Source organism: Pongo pygmaeus, chromosome 1, assembly GCF_028885625.2.
Source record: "Pongo pygmaeus isolate AG05252 chromosome 1, NHGRI_mPonPyg2-v2.0_pri, whole genome shotgun sequence".
In the NCBI taxonomy this organism is placed as follows: domain Eukaryota; kingdom Metazoa; phylum Chordata; class Mammalia; order Primates; family Hominidae; genus Pongo; species Pongo pygmaeus.
In genome coordinates, this window is record NC_072373.2 from 132,463,506 (window position 1) to 132,490,299 (window position 26,794).

The 26,794-nt window shown below is 35.3% G+C and overlaps 1 protein-coding gene across 4 annotated transcripts in view; it reads left to right on the plus strand.

The window, feature by feature from the left end:
• Window positions 1–26,794, plus strand: part of DPYD (dihydropyrimidine dehydrogenase) — an 844,474-nt gene that overhangs the window by 333,493 nt on the left and 484,187 nt on the right. For all 4 annotated transcript variants that reach the window (XM_054437947.2, XM_063652706.1, XM_063652704.1 and 1 more), the window contains one exon: window positions 17,658–17,868. In XM_054437947.2, coding sequence (XP_054293922.1) covers window positions 17,658–17,868 — 211 coding nt within the window. The remainder of the gene's footprint in view (window positions 1–17,657; window positions 17,869–26,794) is intronic.

Below are 26,794 nucleotides of genomic sequence, written 5' to 3' on the forward strand. Positions count from 1 at the left end.
AAACATTTTAAATATTAAGTCTTATCCTTCTGATTCCAATGTTAGAAAAGTTTCATTACCAAAGGTGACTTCTTGAGGGTTGGAAGGGGAAGATGACACTGATTGGCAATATCAATTTACTTCACATTTTATATCATAGTCATCTTCCATTTGCAAGGGTCACTGGAAATGAATGGTGATTATTTCTTCTGTCTTAGGTAGAACTAAGACGCAAACAAACTGAGACCAGATAAGAAGAGGGTAGTGGTATGAATTTATTTATTCATTCATTAAAACTACATTTATTGAGCATCTATTATGTACCAGGTATTTTTCTGGGCAACTTAGATACAACAGTCAGCAAACCAGTTAGAATTTCATGCCCTCGTGGAATTTGTACCTAGTGAGAGAAGATACCCAATAATTAAACAAATAAACTGTCACATAAATAGTATATTGAAAAGTAATTAGAACTGTGGAGAAAAATTAATATAGGAGTATAATGAGTGTGTGAGAGAGGAGGAGAATGGTAGAAGAGAAGGCAGGGTTTGCCATTTTAAGCAGGGTGGCCCTGGAAGACCTCTCTGATGAGATGATTTCTGAACAAAGAGATGAAGAAATTGAGGGAAAGTAGACATCCAGGAGATAAACATTCCATGGCAAGCTAAATGCCTTCACCCTTTATTGAGGAAGTCTTTATTGAGGAAGTCTTCTGGATTTGTGGAATAGAAAAAACACCAGTATCATCAGAATAGAGTAAGAGAGGACAGAATGTGGCCGACCAGATTATGTATTGTAGGCATTCATAAGACCTTTAGCTTTTACTCTCGTTGAAAGAGAAAAATCACTGGGCTGCTTTGAACAGAGAAGTGCCAAGCTCTGATTTAAATTTTAGAATGGCTTCTCTGCTGAGAATTGACTATAGTGGAGTGGCATCAGAAGCAGAGAGGCTAGTCAGGGGCTAAGTAAAAGAGTGAGCTATTGGTTAATGTGAGTAGATTACAAGAAGTACAGGATCAGAGTAGAGGCATAGCACCTTGGAAGGCCAGAGCTCAGCTGCCTGAACCTTGATTACCAAAGTGTTGAGAAGCAACAGATCCTTGAGATGATAGGTAACCTGCCTGCAGTAGAGCTTAGTAGAACTCAAATGGGTCTGGTCTTAATTAAAACTAGAAGAACAAATGTTTGAATGTTTGAATTATTTTATTATTAGCTCACAATTAACCAAATTTTTATATGATATTAAAACTAATTGACCTTGAGCTTCACGAGAGAAAGGGCCATGATCATCTCTCTGGGTCACTTTTATCTTCTGCCTGTTTAGCACGTTGGGTGCTACCTATAAAAGATTCAACAAATAATTGTGGAATGAATGTTTACTGGAGGGAATCAGCACCAAAGGCTTTCTAGCATTACAGGGGCTAATACCTTCCAAGTTAGATAAATGTTATAACAGTAGGCCTTTGAAGGTTCATCTCATAATTTTAGGCAAAATTTCTCGGAGAGATGGAATAATAAGTAATATATGATTAGATTATGCAGAGTTTTCAGGATTGATTACCCGGGGTAATACCATGTAAGGATTGGGAACTTTTGGCATTCATGGAAGTTTCAGTGTTAATCCTTTATGGCCACTGCTTGGTTTTGTATACATCAAAAGAGGAGCCAAAATATTGCAGTGCTAACACTAATGAAACTGGAAAGTCAGGAGAGTACAGGTCCAATATCATGTATCTACTTTAAGATACAGATTTTGAAAGGTTAGGTCTAGGACATAATTTTTAGCCAATATGAAGAATTTAATATTGGCCCTAATTTCTTGGGTAATTGTCTTCTTTCTCCTACGCTGTCTCCCCTAGTAAAAACTTCAGCCACATTTGGTTTCTTTAGAGCCAGTGAAGATTGAGGAACAGGGACATTTAGAGATGTTGTCAAATATGTGTGTTATTTAATGGTCATGGACTCTTGGGTGTAATTTGGAAATAACATGGTTTGTCAGTAAAATGCCTCACCATTAGGCATGTCAGCATGTATATGTCTGATGGTGCAGTCTAATTCTCATTCTTTGAGTGAGGGAAATAGAGAACAATATAAAGTTTTCTTATCCTTTATTGACAAATATGAATTATGACAGAAGCCAGTTACATTTAACATGGTGTATTAGTCCATTTTCATACTGCTATGAAGAACTGCCCGAGACTGGGTAATTTATAAAGGCAAGAGGTTTAACTGACTCACAGTTCAGCGTGACTGGGGAGGCCTCAGGAAACTTACGATCAAGGTGGAAAACAAGGCACCTTCTTCACAAGGTGGCAGGAAGGAGAAGTGCTGAGCAATAAGATCAGAGCCACTTATACAATCATCAGATCTGTGAGAACTCACGCACCATCATGAGAACAGCATGGGGGAACCACCCCCATGATTCTCCCTTTACAGGTGGGGATTATGGGGATTACAATTCAAAATGAGAGTTGAGCGGGGGCACAAAGCTTAACCATACACATGGAATTGTTTGAGACCATGTATATTATGTGGTTAGTAACCAAGAACTATATGATTAGATTCAGGAATGTTTTAATCCACAAAAGTAGGAGACATCATCCAATAGACTCTGTAGTGACAAACACATCCCATTTCTCTAATGTAGAGGTTTTCAAACTTTAGGGTGCATTAAGTCACCTAGAGGGCTTGTTAAACACAGATTGCTGGGCCCTGTCCCTAGAGTTGCTGATGCAGTAAGTCTAGGGTGGGTCTGAGAATTTGCATTTTTAACAAGTTTCCTTGTGATGCTGAGGTTGCCGGTCCACTACTCTGATGTATCATCAACATGCTTTCCAGCTGTCTAATTAGAGTCACAAACAGTGTGCTGTGTGGAGGTACTTTCCATCTTGGCTAAGAAAGCATTAATACTAAAGGATATAGGTTTGATGAAATGAAGATATGCAGGCATCATCAGCATATTGATGTAATTCTGATTCCAAGTGTCTTTCCAGCTCCCTTGTGGCCTCACACACATGCTAAATAGGATGCTACTGACAAACTAGCGCTTCTCAGCCATGGATCCTTAGGGAAACCAGCCAGTCACTCGGCACTATCCTCTAAGAAGATGAGGGAAAATCTGTTAATAATTCCCTCCAGTACTTTCTGCAAGCTTAAATAGGTGAGATTAAATTTCACAGGATAACAGAATCCCCCAAAATGCTGGTATTAAAAGCTGTTGACAGATCAGATAGAACTGCAAGGACGCTTTAGGCAGTTGGGAATCCCTAAAAGGAGGCATGAAGGTCAGAACTCAACAGACCTGCTAGAGTTGATAAATTTAAAGGATAAGGTTAGAGAAGGACTTTTTAGTTCTTATTAATTATTACTGAGAAGAGGATGGTTTCAAAATTACTTTTAATAGCACAATCTCACACACAAAGTATATTTCAAATATCTGTTGTTCACATATTCAATTTTCCAATAGCAGCAAAATATGATTGATCTTTAATTCTGCTACATTTTTACGGGGCCTGCATGCTACCCCTGGGACGCCTTAGCTTTCCTTTATTTGTTTGTCAAAATGGTAACTGATTTAACTTTCGTATGTGAGTTTTTACATATTTTAGCTATTGAGAGGGTTAACTGTTTTGATAATTAATGCTGCTTTATTATTTTAATTAGAAAAATAACAATACCAGATTGTTCAGTCTGTTTGTCAAATTTTTCTTCATCTGGTACTACAACTTTGAAATAGCACAACGTTTAAAAGAATGTGCCTTTTAACTGATTTTTCCATCACCACACAGCATACCACCCCATAATAGATCATCTTTGTGGCATGACGTATAGGCCTCTTCTCAGATATTTTTAATGTCAAAGGACCATGTTAAAGCTACTTCTATGGATAGTTTTGTCATCAATTTCTTGTGGCTAAACATGCATTTTTTTTTTTTTTTTTTTTTTGGAGATGGAGTCTTGCTCTGTTGCCCAGGCCCAGGCTGGAGTGCAGTGGCGTGATCTCGACTCACTGCAAGCTCCGCCTCCCAGGTTCACGCCATTCTCCTGCCTCAGCCTCCTGAGTAGCTGGGACTACAGGTGCCCACCACCATGCCCGTCTAATTTTTTGTATTTTTTAGTTCAAAACGGGGTTTCACCGTGTTAGCCAGGATGGTCTTCATTTCCTGACCTCGTGATCTGCCCTCCTCGGCCTCCCAAAGTGCAGGGATTACCGGTGTGAGCCACCGCACGTGGTCTAAACATGTATTTTCTACAGGTAACTGATGCTTTCTAGTTTTAATTTAATTACAACAAATATGAACCTGGGACCATTTTTAGAAAATAGCCCCCATAAGCTGACAAATTTAATTTTATTTACTAAGGGTGATGCTTACAGCAGTTCTTTAACATTTGGCACCTGCACGTCATTTGAGTTGGTGTTCTTCATGGAAAGTAATCAGAGACATGTTGACATGATTTGCTATCTGAAGGTAGCTGAAAACAAACACTCACACAAAATCTTCTCTAGGCACAAAAAGCTAATTAGTAGTAGTTAGGGGCTCCCCTGGTACTAAGATATTAAAGTACACCTTTAAGACTTTATGATGACAGGGGGATGACACATTCCAAGGATCTGTATATATTTATCTTTTGGAAAGTTGTGAAACTTCAGTATAGTATGAAAAGGTAGAATGGAATAGTCAAAAAGGAATTACAGTTGGAGCACTTGGTTCTTGATTTACATTCTAGTCTGAGTATGCCCATCTATAAAATTAGTGTTGTAATTATATGCTTCTTAAAGTTTTTTCCATTCCTCATTTTATATTTTTAACATTCAGAGAAATATATATGAATGATGTGGAATCTGGACAGGAAGGTTCTATTTCTTCACAGAGTGACAACTCTATACTGAAAATTTTAGCAATATGTATAAATATTACACTTAAAACAAATTGCAATTAATGTATCCCCAGCCAATTGGTGAGGTAAAATCTACAATATTCAAGACATGAGTATAAAGAGACTGACAGGTGAAATTGTCAGAATTCTACAGTACATGTGATAATTCAGATGGTGAGTGGAAAAAAAAGAAGACTGCAAATAGGCCAGGAGCCAACAAAAGCTTGTGCCCATTTAAGATTACATATTTTAAAAGCATAACTATTTTCAAAATTCTGAAGGAGGTTGTTGCATTATGTTGACCAGGAATATCTGAGGAGCTGAAAATTACATGCTTTTAAAAAATCTTTACTAATCTTCTATATATATATATATATATATATATATATATATATATTCACAGATAAGCCCACAGATTCATTAAAAGTGAACATTTTTTACCTGGTGTGTCACTGTCAGGCCTTATTTAATAACAACAAATTGTTATTACTCTATTAATTTTTTTTCATTTTAGTAGTTTGTAATGAAAGTTGTATATAAGATTACTTTATTCCTGCACCATCCCTGTCGTTTCTATCTTATGTTTGTCCTTTTCCTTTCCCACTTGGTGAGATTTGGCTTTCCATTCAAGGATCTTTTGTGGGTTTTTTTCACTTCCAGCCTAATAACCACCTTGCTGGGGCAATGTCCACACGAATAGTTGTCCTATTAGCCCAGTCTTTTTCTGCTGCACCCGTTCAATGTAAATGACATAATTCTTCCTGTAACCTTAGACCACTTTGCCAACTTGCTGAACTTTTTAGTGTCCTCACACAACCTGAACTTCATCATCCTTTCAGATGGACATGGATCAAACATTGTACTTCTATCTCAGCTCTTTGGAAAGAGGGGAAGACATAATTGTTCTGTGAATGTGGGAAGATGCATTGAAATACCTTTTATGGCTCTTTCTTGCAGTCAGAAGTCACAAAGGAGTTGAACTTCCCTTTGGCCACTGCCTGGCAATAGTTGAAAGTGGGAAGAGATCTGTATGCTCTACTTCATTCATTTTTAGGTGAACATTAGAAGCCCCTCTTCATTTAAAAATATTCACCTCTGTTTTTCAATATCTTTTCTTGTCCTATAAAATGAAAATATTAAAAAGTATTTTGTATAATAATCTATTAAACACACATTAGTCAATGTATATGCTATTCGAAAGACATAAATGAAAAATACACATGAATTAACATAAAAACAAAGAATTATCATTCTTTTAAAAGTGATTTTTAAAAAAAATTTTAATTTTTTTTCTAAAATTCTAAATTCTAAAATTCCATTCTACCTTTTCATACTATACTGAATTTTCACAACTTTCAAAAAGATAAACATATACAGATCCTTGGAATGTGTCATCCCCCTGTCATCATAAAGTCTTAGAGGTGTACTTAATATCTTAGTACCAGGGGAGCCCCTAACTACTACACATGAACTCATCCTTCAAGGTCTGCTCCAAATGTCATTTTCTCTTGAAGGCTTCCTTAGTTCCCTGTCAATTTAATTTCTCTTTTCTGTGGGCTTTTTATGCTTCCTGCTGTTAATAGAATTTATTACGTAGGGTACTTATTACTTTATACTTATTCCATAAACTGAAATACAAGCTTCTTTATTGGATTGATGAATTCAACTTGGTATGTGACTCAGCATATAGTGCAGTCCTTGATTCAAGGTGGTAGACCAGTGAGGCATGTTGAATTAACCAATATATTAAAGGCATTGAAAACTTCATAGGAAGAATTTAAGTTAATATGAAATTTTCAAAATATATAATTTTACATATATACATATAACTCAAAATTATTTCTGATAGCTTTTAAATAAGTACACATTGTATTTTATTTTATTTTATTTCTTTATTATTATTATTATTATACTTTAAGTTTTAGGGTACATGTGCACAACGTGCAGGTTTGTTACATATGTATACATGTGCCATGTTGGTGTGCTGCACCCATTAACTCATCATTTAGCATTAGGTATATGACCTAATGCTATCCTTCCCCCCTCCCCCCACCCCACAAAAGTCCCCAGTGTGTGATGTTCCCCTTCCTGTGTCCATGTGTTCTCATTGTTCAATTCCCACCTATGAGTGAGAACATGCTGTGTTTAGTTTTTTGTCCTTGCGATAGTTTGCTGAGAATGATGGTTTCCAGCTTCATCCATGTCCCTACAAAGGAAATGAACTCATCACTTTTTATGGCTGCATAGTATTCCATGGTGTATATGTGCCACAAAAATTAATTCAACATGGATTAAAGACTTACATGTTAGACCTAAAACCATAAAAACCCTAGAAGAAAACCTAGGAAATACCATTCAGGACATAGGCATGGGCAAGGACTTCATGTCTAAAACACTAAAAACAATGGCAACAAAAGCCAAAATTGACAAATGGGATCTAATTAAACTAAAGAGCTTCTGCACAGCAAAAGAAACCACCATCAGAGTGAACAGGCAACCTACAGAATGGGAGAAAATTTTTGCAACCTACTCATCTGACAAAGGGCTAATATCCAGAATCTACAATGAACTCAAACAAATTTACAAGAAAAAAACGACCCCGTCAAAAAGTGGGCAAAGGATATGAACAGACACTTCTCAAAAGAAGACATTTATGCAGCCAAAAAACACATGAAAAAATGCTCACCATCCCTGGCCATCAGAGAAATGCAAATCAAAATCACAATGAGATACCATCTCACACCAGTTAGAATGGTGATCATTAAAAAGTCAGGAAACAACAGGTGCTGGAGAGGATGTGGAGAAATAGGAACACTTCTACACTGTTGGTGGGAGTGTAAACTAGTTCAACCATTGTGGAAAGTCGGTGTGGCGATTCCTCAGGGATCTAGAACTAGAAATACCATTTGACCCAGCCATCCCATTACTGGGTATATACCCAAAGGATTATAAATCATGCTGCTATAAAGACACATGCACACATATGTTTACTGCGGCACTATTCACAATAGCAAAGACTTGGAACCAACCCAAATGTCCAACAATGATAGACTGGAATAAGTACACATTTTATTTTAAACTGTTAAAAAAATTATTGCGTCACATTTTTATGTCAATCTAACATTAAAAGTAGACTGAAAAAAGTATATTATCCCTAGTTTTCAGTCTCTTAAAAGATAGTTGAGAACTAAAAAAAAAAAAAGAAATACGAGCAAGTAATACATAAAAAAGCAAAAATTAATAAAAATTACTAGAATCCGAGAGTATTAGCAGTGGCAGAAAACAGATGATCCTAATTTGTAAAGAATTTGTACATGGAGGCATTTTAAGATTAAAGGAGAAACTACAAAGGCACCAAGTTACACAGAACGTAGTTTTGTGAGATACTCCAACAGCTGCCAGGAAGGCTTGAATCCATCAAAACCTAAGATGAAGAAAATAGGTGTTAGGTTTAAGAAAATGTCATCAATAGTAAATGAATAGTGTTTAAAAATGCTCTTTTTGGCCGGGCGCGGTGGTTCACGCCTGTAATCCCAGCACTTTGGGAAGCCGGAGTGGGCGGATCACGAGGTCAGGAGCTCGAGACCATCCTAGCTAACACAGTGAAACCCCGTCTCTACTAAAAATACAAAAAAATTAGCCGGTTGTGGTGGCGGGCTCCTGTAGTCCCAGCTACTCGGGAGGCTGAGACAGGAGAATGGCGTGAACCCAGGAGGCAGAGCTTGCAGTGAGTGGAGATCGCGCCCCTGCACTCCAGCCTGGGTGACAGAGACAGGGTCCATCTAAAGCAAACAACAACAACAACAACAAAAAATCAACCCTTTACTTGTTAAAGAGATGTATTTAATGATAGTTGTGTCAAGGCATTTTAAGCCTCTAAATTATTCCTTACATTGCATATCTGGGTTTTGCAGCACAATAGTGACACAATAAAATTAGTAAGGACTCAGTTAAGGGACGACTATATTTATCCAATGTGTAGTACAACTCTCATTTGGAGAAATGTTTCTTTATGTTCAAGATTCTTCAACTTTAAAAAACTTAAAAGGAAAACATTCTATATGTGAATGAAGCCTGTAATACCATACCAGGTACTAAAAGAAGGAATGTCAATTTGTGGTCTCAGCAAACTTTTTTTTGCCTAATTAAAAGAATAATTGCAGAATTTGCTTGTACAGGCCAGAGATTAATTAACATATAAAAATTGTTCTGCATTTCACCACTCAAAATAAAATAAGTCAAAAATTACTAAATATTAAAAAACTGTTTAGTAAATTAAAGAATATGAGATCAAGTGTGAATGGGCCGAGTTTGATGCCTCTTCTTTTACCCTCCTTCATTCATGTCCTTGGTAACCAAGATAACTAGAAGATTGGATGGTGAAATCAAAGTCATATGAATTAAATATCACTCTGTATCAAACTTTATTATTAACTTCAAGGATACAATTAAAAACAAACTGTCAGATAAACAAGAAGTGCAGGACCACTGCCCACAGAGTTCCTCAGATTCTATCTTGCTGCATTAGGATTTGCTCTAAACCAGATTAACGTGTGGTCTCTAAGTCATGTAAGTAGCTCCATCACTTAGATCGAAGAAAGCTGTTTCACTTATGAGACATCTAATTTATACTCAGATAGTTATGTAACTTGCATTACTCTTTATAGTGATCTATGCCCCTTAAATTCACGTTTCCAGCTTTGTTTACTATAGCAATCGTAAACTAACAGGTATGCCATGCCAAAAGCATTCCATTGGTAAGGACTCTTCCACTTATAAATGACAATAGTTTGTTTCCCAGTAGGATGTTTACATATTACATAGAGCTTTAACCAAGCTGCTTTCCTGCTTTTCTTCTTGAGATAAACTCCTTTACCTTCCACACCCACTTCTTCAAAGAGAGAGAATGGATTCCATGCAAGAACTTCCTAGTAAGTAATTCCTTTCCAGTGATTAATTCCTACTTTTCTTTCAAGATTAGCTTATATAGCATCTTTTCCATGCTGTCCTTTCTTTTTTTTTTTTTTTTTTTTTTTTTTTTTTGAGACAGGATCTTGCTCTGTCACCAAGGCTGGAATGCTGTGGCGTGATCACAGCTCATTGCAATCTCAAACACCTGGGCTCTAGAGATCCTCCCACCTCAGCCTTCCAAGTAGCTGGGACTACAGGCAGATGCCACCATATCTGGCTAATTTTTTAAAAAAAATTTAGTAGAGATGAGGTTTCTCTATTTTACCCAGGCTAGTCTTGAACTCATAGCCTTAAACAGTTCTCCCACCTCGACCTTCCAAAGCACTGAGATTATAGGCCTGAGCTACCGTGCCCAGCAATTCTGCCCTTCCTTGATCTGCACTACTGCTAGGTGAAATGCCCATTTATGTGCCATTCAAGTACCCTGCCTTTACACATGACGAAGATTCCTAACTTGGCCAATTTTTTTTTCTTTTTTTTTTTGAGACCGTGTCTCGCTCTGTCGCCCAGGCTGGAGTGCAGTGGTGTGATCTCAGCTCACTGCAAGCTCCGCTTCCCGGGTTCACGCCATTCTCCTGCCTCAGCCTCCTGAGTAGCTGGGACTACAGGTGCCCGCCACCACCCTGGCTAATTTTTTGTTGTTGTTGTTGTTGCATTTTTAGTAGAGACAGGGTTTCACCGTGTTAGCCAAGATGGTCTGGATCTCCAGACCTCGTGATCCGCCTGCCTCGGCCTCCCAAAGGCCAAATTTTAATCAGGCTCCTAAACCTTCTCCAAGGCCCACTTGTGTACTTCCCCTTAAAGTGCAGTTTTAGCAAGAACCCTCCATTATCAATATCTGATGACACTTTTTATCCCCCAAATAAGAGTTAAACTCCAAATACAGAATGCGGAGGTAGGAAGTAATAGCCAAGAAGTAGGTTGTGGGTGAGTAGATAAAATATTACTGAAAGGAAACATCAAGGTAAGGCTTAATCCTGTTGGCTAAATCAATCTAACAGGATTCTTGCAGAAGACAGGCAAGGGTCAGACATCACCTGGGTCATAGTGGAGGATGAGGTACCTGATGAGATATTGAAGATGATTAGATATCAAGGGTGAGGGATTTTGCTAAACTGACTTAGCAGGGTTATTGCTAAATCTGGATTTTACAAAAAAGCACACAAGTGGGTTTAGGAAAAGGTTCAGAAACCTGACTAAAGTTGGGTCAAGCAAATAATGTTTGTCATACATTATTACCTACAAATGCTGATTTTCTGCTTCTATGAGGTTTTTAAGGCAGAGTTTATTTTAACTGTAGCTCACAGCACTATTTTTGTACATAATATTTAACAAATGTTTGGTTAGATTTATGCATGGAGGGTGCTCTTACCACATAGCTCTGAATGTTTCTGGTACATCCAATAATTTAACAGTGATGAAATGAGATAATATTTTCTAGGTTTATCACTGGCCAAAGTGGACTACTAAACAATTTTGCTTCTAAATAATATTTTTAGGTTTTTGTGTTCATATAAAATGGATAAATGGTCAATTAGTATTAGAGGGTAATCTTTATAAAGAATGTTGTTTCTTCATATTGCTTCTCAAACTTTGGCTTATTAGAAGTTATTCCAGAATTTAATATATGCTGGTGTTGAGCTCTGCTCATTATAGTTTATAACCTATTCTTGCTTTGCCTATGTGCAATCTAAAAGTGAGTTGACATCATGCTTTTAATTATAGAAAATTAAGTTGTTTCATAATTTCTAGAGTATGATGCCTGTAATATTAATCAGACCAAATCGTCGCATTACATAAAGTTAATCATTAAAATGATGATCATTATTGCATGCTTATAGCATGCTATTTTTATTTCACTCAGCATCAGCCACATATCTTTCCTGAATATGAAGGTGAAAATCAAAGCTGAGAATTTTTTTTAACTTTCCCGCTACTGTGTAAAAAGAAAGTGACAACCTGCTCTGTCAAATATAAAAACTGGATCCTTATAGCTGCTTACTACTTTATTGGTGGAGATTAGGAAAAGAGAGGTTGGCATGTTTGCTTGATATACCAGTTGTCCCTCACAAAGACATGCTCCATCAAACAAATAAATATATACGGGTGCCATGAGGAGAAGCATTCATATCCAGATTCAGAGTTACTGATTATTAATGATTATTGACAAACATTAGTTGTTAAAAGGCACTAACACTGACATCTGTGAATTACTTGTCACAGAAGGCTGGTTAATTTAAACAGTAACGCTGCATGTGGTTAGACCACCAGTAAATTTGGTCCATGTTTTCTGATAGCAGCATAACTTGACAACTGAGGAGGAACACCATTTGCTTTTTTATTTCAACCTTGCAACATAGGATGATCTGGGCAGGTAGCATGTCTTCTGCTGTGTCCTGTTACTTACATTGGGATGGATGTTTAATAGCCGTTCACTCAGTATACTACTAGTTGGTTGTACTTTGCTTAATTTGAATGTCCCTCAGATTTTCATAATAATTTGTCCTTCATTCTACTAAACAAAACTGTATTCAAGGTCTACTGTGTGCCAGTTATTTTGATAGACACAGATAGGGCTGTGACCAATCTTGATGCCCTGTCCTTCCATGTGACATTCACCTGATGCCTCTTCATTGGCTTGACTGGCATATATTCTGGTTTGCTGGCTGTCTATCTTAATGTTCATGGGCTTATACTTATCAATTGTTGACTATTTTAATATCACTCTTGGATATAAAGTATAGAATGTTAAATAAGGTATTCTTCCTCTAAAGAGTGTTGAAAACGAGTTTACTATCGAACAAACTTATTTAAATTCTATGTTAGTTTTTTAATTTTATATCTTAATATGTTCTGTGTATCTAATATCCACTTTGTGAAGTAGTACTTTTTTTGTTCTAAATTTACTCTTCACCTGGATTCAAGGTGTCTCTATTAACTCATTTACAATATTGGGTTCATAAATCCATCATGTGGTTCCTATATTTCATGATTTTTTGGTACCTGTAAATGTGCTTAGACTGGGAAGCTTGAGTCTCCTCTTCCCACAAAGGGACCTATGTCTAGCCAAGCCCTTCACCTTTAACTTTAGCTTTTCCTTTTCCACATTGCTTTGTTTGAGGTTCAGCAACTAGAATCATACAGTCTCATTATTTCAAATATACTACAGTTGCTATTCTTGGACATAATGAAGACCACATAGGATTTAGTTTCAGCCAGATCCTAATTTCAGATAAGTTTTTTCATCCCTTAGTGTATTTTTGGCTTCTCTGAGCCTCAGTTTCTCCTCTGTAGGAAGAAAATAATGCTTGTCCACAGATTTTTTTTTTTTCTTTGTGAGGCCAGCAAGCAGCAGTGTGCCTAAGGCTGTATGCTAAATCTGTAAAATCATGATGATGCCCAGTGCGGTTTTGGCTTTTTGCACCACAGCAGGGAGACAAAGTTGGTTTGAAGCTAAATACTTTTTTTTTGTAACAAATATACGGGTGTCGTAACATTTTCTCTCTGAAGATTGAGTTATATGTAAAGCATTATATGTATTTTCTGTGTGAAAATTAAATGAATTACATGTAAAGCACTTAAAAGAATACTTTTAAGTGTTGTAAATACTTATTACCATTATTATTTATCTTCTTATAAAACAAGATTTATGGCTGGGCGTGGTGTCTTATGCCTGTATTCCCAGTACTTTGGGAGGCTGAGGTGGGCGGATCACTTGAGGTCAGGAGTTTGAGACCAGCCTGGCCAACAGGGCGAAACCCCGTCTCTACTAAAAATACAAAAATTAGCCAGGCATGGTGGTGGGTGCCTGTAATCTCAGCTACTTGGAAGGCTGAGGCAGGAGAATCACTTGAACTGGGGAGGCAGAGACTGCAGTGAGCTGAGATCTTGCCACTACCCTCCAGCCTGGGTAACTGGCAACAGAGCGAAACTCCGTCTCAAATTAATTAATTAATTAATTAAAATAAAATAAAAAATAACAAAAATAATAAGACAAGATTTATAACAAGACAAATAATAGATTTGTTAAATAGTGAAAGCAAGTCCTTATGCTGTCCAAAAATATTTCAAAGTATATTTCACTTCACATGTAATGTCACAATTTTAATTTAGGATCTTTAAGATGAGAGCACTCCTTCAATGATTGGGACAGGCTCAAGATGGAAATAAAGATTTTATTACTTACAGTTCCTGAAAGGGTACACATCATGCACAGAGGCCACACACACGGAGGTCAGGAGTGCATGGAGAGAGAGAGAGAGAAAGAGAGAAAATGGGACCTGCGGGCCAGTGCCTTTATTTATGGGTCCAGGGCGTTATCCAAAGAGGTTTCTCGTGGGGAATTTTAACTTGTTGGTTTAAAGCAAGCAGGCGCAAGTTCCAGGACGTCAAGCATTGACTGAGAGGCAGTCACTGTGGTGTGTCTGCACGGTCCATGCAGGGTGGAGGGTCAGCAGGACCAGTCCAGAACGCTGCATCTACTCGTTTCATAGGGATGTGGTGATCAGGGAGCAGGTGTATAAGGCAAATATCTTGATCCACCACACTGAGAAACGGGGGTGCTGCAGGGAGGTAGAGTATAGAATTGGAAACTATGTGTGTCAAGGGTGACTGAATCTTTCTTCTGCTATAACGAAGTCCAACTTATATTTAAAATAGATGCCAAGGCAGCATAAAATGATAAGCATTCACTATACAAGTTTACCCTGTATTTTCATTGTCCTAGTATTTCCCTATTTCCCAAGATAAATCTTAACATGATCTCACTCTCCCAATATTAATACTTTCCGAACAAATATATATATGCAAATGATATGACTATTTTTTCTTTAAACAATTTTCCCTTTCTTATGTAAAATGGAAAATCTAGCTATCAAGGATCAAAATAACAGGAAGTGGTGTGATTTATTCTGATGCTTAATAGTCTAATTCTACATATATTAGTGAGTGAAGAAAATCTCTAAAGTTTCAAAAGCAAAAATGCAGACGAATCTCTGTGGGGTCCAGTGTTCATGCCATCCCTGTCAGATAATTGGTAAGAATGCTAGATATTTGAATACATGTAATCAAACCTGGTGCACATAGATGAGCATATGCTAAATCCAGTTTTTTTATGTTTGTAACTATATATGGTTATACAAGGTCCTCAAAAATCAAAACCATGGTGAGAACATTACTAAACATTACTAAAACATGCTTAGGCCTTCAGTGATTAATAATCTTTATTTTAAATTCATAGAAGTTTTTGATTTGTTAGTTATGTCCAATTTTTGTTTCCAAATTTAATGCCAAATTTGCCAAAATGTATAAGAGATTATCTATATGTAATAACAGATACTGTAGAGGTATTAATAGATAGCACAGATAGAGTGGGATCAAACAGATCCTAAATCAGTCTGTGAGACAGACATATTCCCAATAGGTACAGCATAGTTCAGTGTTTCATTTCTGCCCTCCACAGAAAACAGTACTGTTATAGATACACATTGTATATTGATTTATTCAAACCATAAACATTTGGAGTTGTTATTCAATCAAGTGTGGCATTATCATTAAAATGTAGCACCACTTGACATTTTGAAACACAATAAACTGGTTTATATTGATGAGTTATAAGGTGATATGTGGCACAAATGTGACAAAAGCGATACAGAAAACATATTTTACATATTGGAATCATATTTATTTTGTAATTTGAATTATTCAAGGAATAGTTTGACTTCCAGAAATCATACGTTTTTATTTTGTAGAAAACTAAAGAGGAGTCTAAGGTTTGTCTTTGTCCTGCCTTTTACTAACCTTTGTTATTGGGCCACCTTTCTCTTGAAATCACAATCTTATTTCTAAGTGATATTGAATAGCTGAAGAATGATTCAGAGAAAAAAAAATGAATTCAGAAAATAGCAACTATGAGTACATAGCCTTCTATATGCTGAATTCTGCTTTAGGCATTTTACATTTTGGAGTTGTTTTAAGTAACACAACACATACCGATTAATGAGATGGTGTTCTCCCCATTTTATATATAAGGAAACTATCCCAAATCAGCAGCAGAGCAGTTTTCAAACTTGATTCAATTCCGCTTACCTCTAATCTTCCTGTCTGAGGAGTGAGCAGTTTTGTATCAACTGTTTGGTATATTTACCAGCATAACATCCCACATGTTATTTTTTATATTGCTAATTTCTTGATTTTCATAATAAAAAGGGAAAGACTGTTTAATAATTTTTATGTGGTTCCAATTTTTAAGCCTTTAATGACAATATTAAAAATATCCTAAATAAGACATAGATTGAATAGCTTCATAATAATGTATAGTATAGATCAGTGTTTCCCAACCATTTTCTTCTTATCCTTTTTGGGAGTATCTTTAGATTTTTTTCTTAATCCTCCCTGCTATAATTTTAATACCATAGATATACTGTATAACTGTTTACATACTTTAGCTCTTTGAAGGGACCAGACCATTATGATACCTAAGGATTTTTTTCTTTCCCCCAAGAATTAATTTTTGCTCCCTAGGGGCAATATTCCTGTCTTTGAAAATGCATCATAGAGACCAAGTGCTGAGCCAGTCAGCTATAATCTAATAAAGACAGTGGTTAACAAAGTATCATCTGTGCACTAGAAGCATAGCATCACCTTAGGCATTTGTTAGACATGCAAATCCTCAGGCCCTACTTAAACCTCCACAGTTAGAAACTCTGAAAATGGGCCTGCGCAGTCTGGTTTAATGAGCCTTCCAGGTGATTGTGATGCATGGCAGTAGCTCTGGATAGGTTGTTGAAAGATGGGCCCATGACTTGATTATAGCATTGAGTTAATTATTTTATGTCTCAGTTTTTCCATCTTGACAAAGCCCAGATAACTCTTAGTTTGAAGCCTCATACTCACAACCTCAGTGGAAACATTACCCAGGGATCCTATGGAGAATCTGCCTGGCTTTCAGAGTGAAGGAAAATAATAAGACTGAACATCCCAAAACACTTCAGTAGGACATTTTTGCATTTTTTAAAAAAAGAACATTCAGCATAGTACTTCTGATTGCATTGACAAAGGCCTGGATTTCTCCAAAAACAATTAATGGAAAAATAAGCAAATGAGTAAACATTAATATTCTGTCTCAATGAACATCCATTATGCGTATGAAAACAAACAGAAACCGAGGTATCCAGATTTTACGGCAGAATGAATTATGTAGGAAATGGGGAAGAACTGGGGATTCATCAGGAGGACATGCTTGTTTCGCTGTCCTCAGTTTTTCATTTATAGTATTTGCTTCTGTGGTTTTATAAAAGGAAGAAAAAAATGTTTTTTATTTCTTAGTTCTACAGAGTTTCTCTAGTCTTTTTCTCCTACCTACCATTCTAATCATGTACTTGCACAGATTGGCTCACCCACTTTATTGACTTTTTTCCAGCTTGGATGTATGCAACCTGGTAATAAATTGAAGTATTTATTTTAATATGCAGCATGATTTAAAAAAAGAGAGCTTAATCTACTGAATTGAAAACATAAAAATAATAGGCTACTATGGTCAGAAACCTCACAAACTACCAAATGTAGAGCATGAAGTACTTAAAACTTGAGAAATACCTTATGATGCCGTGATCTATAAACATCCACATTACAACTCCAATTCAAGACTCCCTGAGTCAGTGATTTACAAAATGCAAATAACTGGTAACTGAAACTCAGGTTTGGTGAAAGAAAAAGCTGCATATTGACTTAATATCATAAGCTTTAGCATGTGTAATTCAATTAGAAATCAAATACTGTGTGGAATAAGAAACATTTTCAAGTTTCTTCTCTGTTCTGTTTTGTTTTAGATGGAACTTGCTAAGGAAGAAAAGTGCGAATTTCTGCCATTCCTGTCCCCACGGAAGGTTATAGTAAAAGGTGGGAGAATTGTTGCTATGCAATTTGTTCGGACAGAGCAAGATGAAACTGGAAAATGGAATGAAGATGAAGATCAGATGGTCCATCTGAAAGCTGATGTGGTCATCAGTGCCTTTGGTTCAGTTCTGAGTGATCCTAAAGGTACAGTGCTGGGAGCTGAAATGTGTGATGCAATTGTCTGTTATTTTAGTGCTATAATAGTTTCTAGCTTTCAGGGAATTGTTTTTCACTTTAACATTTATTTTCCTCTTCTAGTTAAGAAGTAAATGCAATCTTGATTCAAAAGGCTTAGAAATGTTATTTAATGCTTATACAGAATTATTTTTAAAGTGGCAAGAATTGAAAAGAACATTAATCTTTCTTTTAAGCTTATAACCAAAACACATATTCTACTCTATAATGATATTTGCCTTGTTTCTTATAGAAGAATGGCTTTTTCTTCAGTTAGACTAGAGTAAGAAAATGAGGCAGAGTAGTTGGAACAGCCAGTCTTCAATGATTCAGACAAATTAAAATCTAATGAATGGCCAAAAATAGAATTTGTGTTTATTACCATCCTTGTGCCAGATCATCACTTCAGACGTCAGAATTATCAAATTAGAAAGTTTAAATGTCTGTCATTTTCACCTGGATGGCATAAATGAACATGCTAAGAAAAACAAAATGTTTTTTAAAAAGATAATGAGAGAAAGAAATGTTTTATATAACATTTCAATTGAATAATGATTCAGTCAAGTAAGACTACTTTATGTTATACTTTTCCCACATACAGTGTTTTTGTGGGTCATTGTAGATGAAAGCTTATGTATCTAGGTACCTTCATTTTACAAATCCTTTTACCTTTTCATTCACATTGTTGAAATGACAATTAACTCTTTTGTTTTCTGAAGGGAAAATAAAATATGTTTTTCTAGGTCAGAGATTCATTAAGAACAACCATACCAAAAATCTCTCTAAACCTGATGATTCCTATGACTTCCTACTATATCCATGCTAAAATTACATTTTTTGTCTGAAGTTGGAAGAGATATATAAATGAAAATGTATATTTTTATGCCACAGATAAGTAAAGGATTCAACTAGTCATCAGATATTTTGTCTGCAGGGCATCAAACATCTTGGTATTTGGAAACATCCAGATGTTTAATGTCATCAAGATAAATGTTTTCAAATAGCTGGATGATGGCCTAAATTTGTCACTTTTTATCTAGACATTTATGTGGTATGTAGACACAGTCAGAGTATAGTTTATTTATTTAACTGAATTCAGGAAGGAAAAAAGAACAATATGTAAAGTGCTTATATTATCTTAAAAATCCCATTCTTCTTACTATTAAATACTATGTACATCACCAAAAATTGAGTAAAATGTTGAATCATGTTTAACTAGCAACTCTGTTGATTATTTGCCTAACCAAAAAGGTTGGCTTAACTATTTAAATTTATGTTCCATAATTGGCAATCCTACTATTAATAAAAATTATCTTTTCCTAAACAAACCTAAACAGATTTGACTCAGAAAACAGCTTTTGCAATCTCAGATACGATTTTATAAGCTCGTGCTTGTGTGTGTGTGCGCGCAGGCATGTGTATTTGTGTATATATGTATGAAGAATAAAAGATTTAAGTTAGCATATAAAATATGAAGAAGGAGAAAATTTATCTATTCAAGTTTGACTAGGTCATTTCAGAATTTATGCATTTTATTCCAGAATTTACTGTGTGTATTTCTTCTAGTACTTCACATATGCCACCTCTTATACATTTAGAGAAGTCAAGGAAAAAAAGTTTCTTCACTTTTTTTTTTCCTCTTCTGATTTGAAATAATAAACTGCCTGTAGAAATTATCCTTAAGTAGAATTACTAACTTTACCAGGAGCCTTCCATGTTTACTTTAATAAGAAGTTATTCTCCAAGTGAGAGGGGAGCTGGCAGAGCTGCAGTGTGAGATAGCATTCATTCCTGGACTCCCATCTAAATGTTTTCAGTACTGTTCTTTTGGATGGAAAACATTAAAGAAAGGAGTCACAGAAGCAGTATTTGTTAGAATTTGATCAAGAAGATCTTACTCAATAGGATTTAAAATCTTAATAGTTTCAAAGTCAGAAAACTGTCATGTGCACACATATATGTAAAATAAAATGAAAAGCATTTTATTGGAAGCAAGTTGTCCATTTGGGTAAGAAGAGAAGATATTCATATTAATCCTCTTCTACCATAAATTCTGCCCCATCCTGACACTATGTGATGTCATTTCTGCATGGTTCCTAGTGATTATCACATATGTGATACCTGTTTTAGTGCATTCATCTTTTAAAATGTTTACTTCTCTTTCCACCCCTCCACTTTTCTCCTTTTCAACCTCACTTTGCCCAGACTTCAATGAACTGCATGTCAAATGCAGTGACATCCTTTCAGTCCTTATTATATTTTCTGCATTTTATGATTGATAATGTTAAGAATTCTGTTTAAAATGCTCTCCTCCAAGTCACTTAAACTTTCTGAGGCTCAATTTCTTTATCTACTAAAAAAAAGCATAATAATACATTATCTTTCTACCTCTCAGATCTATTGTCAGAATTAAAATGAAATAATGTAAAAGACCTGGAAACAAAACTAGAACATATTCTTGTTTGTGACACTTTATTACCTTGCTGCTTCTTTTAGCTATTCCTTTCCAAGCCTGTCACTGACTGCTTTTCTTCCTCTAGCTTTACTTTGCAAAGTTCAGAATTTGTTCTTTTTCTCTCCTTAACGTATTTATTTCTTCAGTGAACTGAATGTCTTGTTCATTCTTTCATTTATCCATTCATATGTGCATTCATTCCTCAAGATATATAAATGAACTTCTATGTGCCAGACAGTGGCTAGACTTACAGTAGGCACTATTTCCTTTTTGTGTAAAAATGACTCTGAAATCTAGTTTTCCACTCCCCATTTCTCAGAAGACCTCCTTTCATCCTAAATTTTTGTTCATGCATGTGACAAACGTTTACTGAGTACCTAATGAATGCCAGGTGCCAAATTGTATTCTAGAGAGTATGAAAATGAGCAAAAAATTAAAGTATAATAATAATTTTTAAAAAATGGAAAAAAAAAAGAAAATGAGCTAGTCATTGCATGGGCTTTAAAATTCCATAGACTAGGGGTGGAGGCAGATCTGTAATCAATTAATTTTATTACAAAGTGAGGAATGTGTACATTAAGAGAGATTTGCACAAAGTAAAAAAAAGTTCACCTTATCAGATTTACCTAAAACAGATCTTTTCTCGAATTCACTATTATTGCAAATGGTACCATTAGTATTCCCCATAGCCAAAGTTCAAAATTTTACCCCAGTTCAAATTTCTAATTACAATATTTATTAAATGTACCAATGTTATCTTATACTATGGTATAAAGCTTCCACTTCTCAACACTTGAGAACATCAGCAAATGGCCTTATATACATTCTGTGTATCCACCTATATTTTCTTCTGTTCCCTGTTGAATTATTCCTGCCAGCATCCAGCACAGGGAACATTCCATAGTGGCAACACAGAAAATCTTTGGTAAATGCATTACATAAAGACATACTGAAAAATTCAGGTAATGAAGTAAACTTGACAGAGTACATATAAAGTACAGTGATAAATTACACTCTCAGCAGTCTCTGATTACAATAATATTGTAAATGAAAATACTTTTAAAATCTCAAATATATCAATAATAAGAACTTGAAAAGGTAAGCTAATTGGAAAATTGAAAGGAGATTACATTTTTAATGTCAGTTTTTTCTGAAATATTACACAATATTTGTAAGTTTCTAAATTTGTTTCACGATGGAGAATGTAAAATAACTTTTTTAGTGTTATACACCTAATATATCTATAGTAAATATTCCCTATCATAAAATGATAAGTGCCTCAACAGCTTATAGAAAAGATAAGTATATCATTTATAAAATAAACTTGGATAAGATTTTGGGATTATCCAAAATAATTTTGCTAATTATTTCATTGCCACTAAGGATAAGAGTGATAAGTAATCATCATTACTTTACATAATTCTATTTCTTCCATCACTTTTTGGATTGTACCCGGGAGTGGGAAGTAGGAACAAAAGACTACGTATTCCATATCCATGTGCATGGAATATGTATGTGCTGATCAGCATAATTTAATTGAATACTTTGTTAAACACTAGCTCAAATTTTAAAGGCAATGGTGTCCAATTTCTGACTCAATTAATATAACCTCAGCCTTAAATATCTTTCTTGTGAAAAACTCAAAATGGTTCTACTTTTAAAAAGTCTCCTCTATTCCCTCTAAGAATGTACGACTCCAGATCACATCACATTAACTTGGGATTTTATTGTTCTAGATAGACTGTAAAGGCTATCAGGAGATTAAGCACAAACTTTCTGTAACTGCATTTCTACTTTACAAATATTGTCCATTCACTGGAAAGTTCTAAACATTTATTTAAAATATGTATATGTATATTTTATTATACATATATGTATAATAAAATATAATATAAAGATATGAATATATATTTCTATATAAGATATATATATTTCCTAATATAGGACGTTTCCTCTTCTACTAAACACTATTTTCAATATTTATTGAATTGAATTTTGTTTCTTCTTGTTTGTTGGTACAATGTCAGGTTTAATCGATTTATTGTTTGTTTTATAGTGTATCTCTCCTTCTCTTTCTTGTTGGAACCAAACTGCCAGTTGTTAAGTGGGCCCAAATTTCTGTTAGTTTTGAATTAGTAAGAATTCTTTCACCCTTTCACTGATCTCATGGCTTCATTTTTACAACCAAGGCAATAAGTTTGCCTGTGTCCTCACATTCCTAGGAGATCTGGATGACATAATTTTATGGTTTGTTGAATATGCTTTCAGACAACTGAATGAATGTACTTCAGCTCATTCTGTGATTCTGTGCCTCCTCCATACCCTGTATCACAACCACTCTTTCATTATATGAAATTTTGACTTTGTAAAGATTTATGTTCTGTGATCTTCCAGAATCTATTTTATTTTCAAATTATCCTATAAACCCCAAGGAGGGCAAGGAGTGCACCTTTATACTAAATTGTAGTTCCAATAGCAACTGACATATTAGTGTGCCCACAATAGATCCACAAAAATATTTGTGCATTTGACTTGACTTGCTTCATGTTAAGGTATTAATTTTATTATGAGTTACTATTTTCTCCTATGATGGGATCTGCTTGGTTTATTTTTCTTCGAAAATGTAAAAGTTAGAAAAATAATTCTGTTATTCTATTGCTCTGAATTTTTCCTTTGTTGTGGCATTAATTGTTGCATTCTTCATAATACAATAAATATTACACTAATTAGAGTCTATCTGGTATATTGGCTGAGAGTAGGGTCTCTGGAGCCAGGCTGCCCAGCTGGAAACCTGGCTCTCCTCCTTCTAACTTCATCCTCTTAATGAGTTACTTAGTCTACCTGTTCTTCATGGTCCTCATGGTATAAGGGGGATGACTATAGTATCAACATCCTAGAGTTATTTAGAAGAAATGAATTAATAATATATGTAAGTCATTTACATATAGGCGTAGCATATAGTAAGCTTAAGTTACAGATGTTATTATTAATCTGTAACAAAACCATATTTTAGTAATTAAATTGATTTATATTAACTTTTATGTAGCTATTCATGTTGTTTGGGAATAAAATCATTTGAATATCAATACTTCATCAGGAACCTTGGAGGCTCTGTCAACATGACTTTGTAAATAAGTGAAGCAGATGCTCATACATTCATGATTTTTTTAATGAGAAAATGTTCAATATATTTGGTTAGTTTTTTTCCTGAAAAAAACATTGAACAGTCTGTAACTGTATTATATATTTTTAAACTATTATCAATTCTAATGTTTTTCATGCCATCGAAAACAATTTTTCAACTATTTTTAGTTGTTAGAAATCTCAATTTTGCCAAATTTTCTTGATCCAGGTGCAGCACGCCAACATGGCACATGTATACATATGTAACAAACCTACACGTTGTGCATATGTATCCTAAAACTTAAAGTGTAATAAAAAAAAGAAATCTCCATTTTGAATTTCTGCAAATGAGGTATGTAAAAAGCACGTATTTTTAAATGACTTTGGTTCTTCCTCTTAGAAATGGTGAAAATTGGACCACATTTTTTTTGTTTAGTATAAGGATCATTCATTTGTATTTTAAGAAAAGAAAGGCACTTTTGAATTGTCAACTAAGTTTGAGATTTTAAATGCTTGAAAATTATGGGATTATATAACTAAGATTAAAAACCCATGTTCTGGGAAGGAAGATGTTAGGACGAACGGTGATGGACTCAGCATCATGTTGCACCACACTGCTCAGTAGAGCGGAGACAAGGTGACTGAGCTCAGGGCACAGCCAGGGAAGATACGACCCTTCTCTTAGGAAAGGAATTTATATACTTCACCCACTGCTTACATTTTCTTTCTGCTCACTCACTGGGAACTAGAGATAACAAGGAAACACAAAACCTAGATAGTTCTGAATCTTAAATGCAACTCTCAGAAATCAGCTCCCTTGATAACATTGATTGCAATTAGTTCCATAAGGGAGTGTTTTCAGGAAAAAAAAAAAAAAGGTTTTTAAATCACTCATCAGTTCCTCTTATTAGAAGGCCCTCAGAAAAGTTTTTGAAAGCCTCATGGGGTAAATCAAACATTCTGTCAATAGCAGCTTTGAGTGTAGCTTTGATTCACTTGCCCCCATACTGAGAAAAGGTGCAGGCCATGGGTTAATTTGCCTTGTTCTGGCCTAACTCAGAACTAGAAATTGCCAGTTAGTCAAGAAATGGCCTGCTAAGATTCTGACGATGAAAAAAATTCAAGAATTTTTCGAATGTGTCCATTTTTCTTTTCTCAATTTTTTAAGTGTTGGGAAAAGCCTACGAAAAATGTTTTAATGTTGGCACTAGATTAGTTAGGTATTCAAAAATGGTAGTTACCTATGTTTTAAAAGACCTGGAATCAATATGTTTGATTTGATTTACTCCTTATTAAAATGTAACTTATTTGGTAATTTATCATGAAATTGAGAATGCTAGGACATTTTAATAAACCCCAGTTTTTGGTTAACATCATGTTCTATTTTTCAAACAAAACTTCTCTTATAGAAGCTACTGGTGGCAAAATTTTCTTTGAACAACTATCCAGTCTTTATGACCTTCAGCTTACGTAATTTCTCGTATCAAAAATAAAGGGGAACGGGGAAAAATGGAATACTAATTGGAAACTATCATAATTCGTCAAATTTTCACTGTTGCATGCATTTTAATAAACAAATATTTACAATGAAGTTTTAAAGAACAGATTAAAGAATACTGCACTATATTGCTAATTAGGATACCTTTTTGACTAATGGCAAAACAGAGGAAGGGACTTATTAAGAATTAATATAAATAAGAATGAATGACATTCTTATTTAACGTTAAGAACTAATGTAATCAGTCCGGTATAATACACTGGATACAATACAATAACTTGCATTAGGATTTTCCTTATTTATATTTCTGAATGTGCTGGAAGAGACCTAAGAGATCACATAATCTAATCCCCTCACTTCACAGGTTTTTAAATAACATATGGTGGCTAGTGCAGGCTCTTTTTTAAGATAGGTTTCAGGGATAAAGTAGTGAAAACAGAAATGCAAACTTTGCCTCCAAGAATGCACATTTTAACAGGGGAGACTCACAATTACAATAAATTGTACTTTGAGAAGTTTAGGTTCCCGAGGAAGCAGAGAACAGAGTCTAAGCATTCAGGGAAGCTTCCTAGAGGAAGTGGGTTGTAAATTGAAGTCTGAGTGATGTGTAGGAGTTTCCAGGTGGAACGGGGGTGGAAGGGAGGGAAGCCACAGGGAGATTATGCAATTTGCTCAACACCACACTGTTAGATTAAATAGTCATTTTACAGTCATTTTAAAAAGCTGTAAAAAAAATATGTCTTTAGAAAGTTGTCATCAGCCTACTTACTTCATGCATGTTCTCATCTTCATAAATGAAGGTCTGAATTTTTCATTTGTATTTCTAAATAGAACTTTTCATTTTATGATTTCTACTATTCATCCTCTCATTATTCACCATGCAATGAACATTTCTTGATGCACAACTGTGTTCCGGGCACTGCTCAGGCACTAGGAATACAGACACAAGTAAAAGAGTCATTGCCCTTCAGGGACCTATAGGCTAATGAGAGAAATAGACATGTAAATACATATATAGCAACACAGTGTGCTAATTTGAGATCACATTTGGAATGGGTTTTAGAGCTTGAGTAGGAGTTTCCCTGTTGCAGAGAACATCATATACAAAAGTATGGGCCGACAAAATGACCTCATATGCCCAGACAACGGGGAGGCATTCTGTTTTGCTGGACCAGATGGTGTGTGGTTACATAAGGGTAGGGAGCAGGTAGGGATAAGATGGCAGGAAATATGGCTAAAATATATGTGGAGTCAAAGGATTATATGCTAAAGTAGGGATTTTGAATTTTATGCTGTAGACATGCAGGTGACAAATGAGGAGGTTTAAATAAGGAAGAGCTCTTTGTCTTGAATGAGGTAATTCTAGCAGGTGTTAGAGCTTCCTTCTCTCTGCTTGGATTTTGCACCACTTGTAATAATCTTCAAATAGTTGGGGGTTAGAAAATAAGCAACCACATTTTGAGATGGTTCATGTTAGTAGGCAAATGCATTTTCTAACATTTGGTGCCTGAATTAGGTAGAGTTATTCAGTCACAGGGTATGATCCCACACAGTAAATGCCATTATGAGAAGCTGACCCAGTAACATTTTCAGTATAAGAGGAGACTGAGAACCTATGCTCAGATGGGCAGCTCTCAAGTTATAGGTTTGACTAGGGTGGATTATATATGCCTCATTTCTTCTTCTAGATTTACTAATTTGAATTCTATTTTAGTGTTTTGGAGAGAGGCGAGAAAGGTGCAGTGTGACACCCTGAATTTTATACAAATGATTCTTTACATGGAAGGCAACATCAGGAGTGTGGAACTACACAGTGTCAG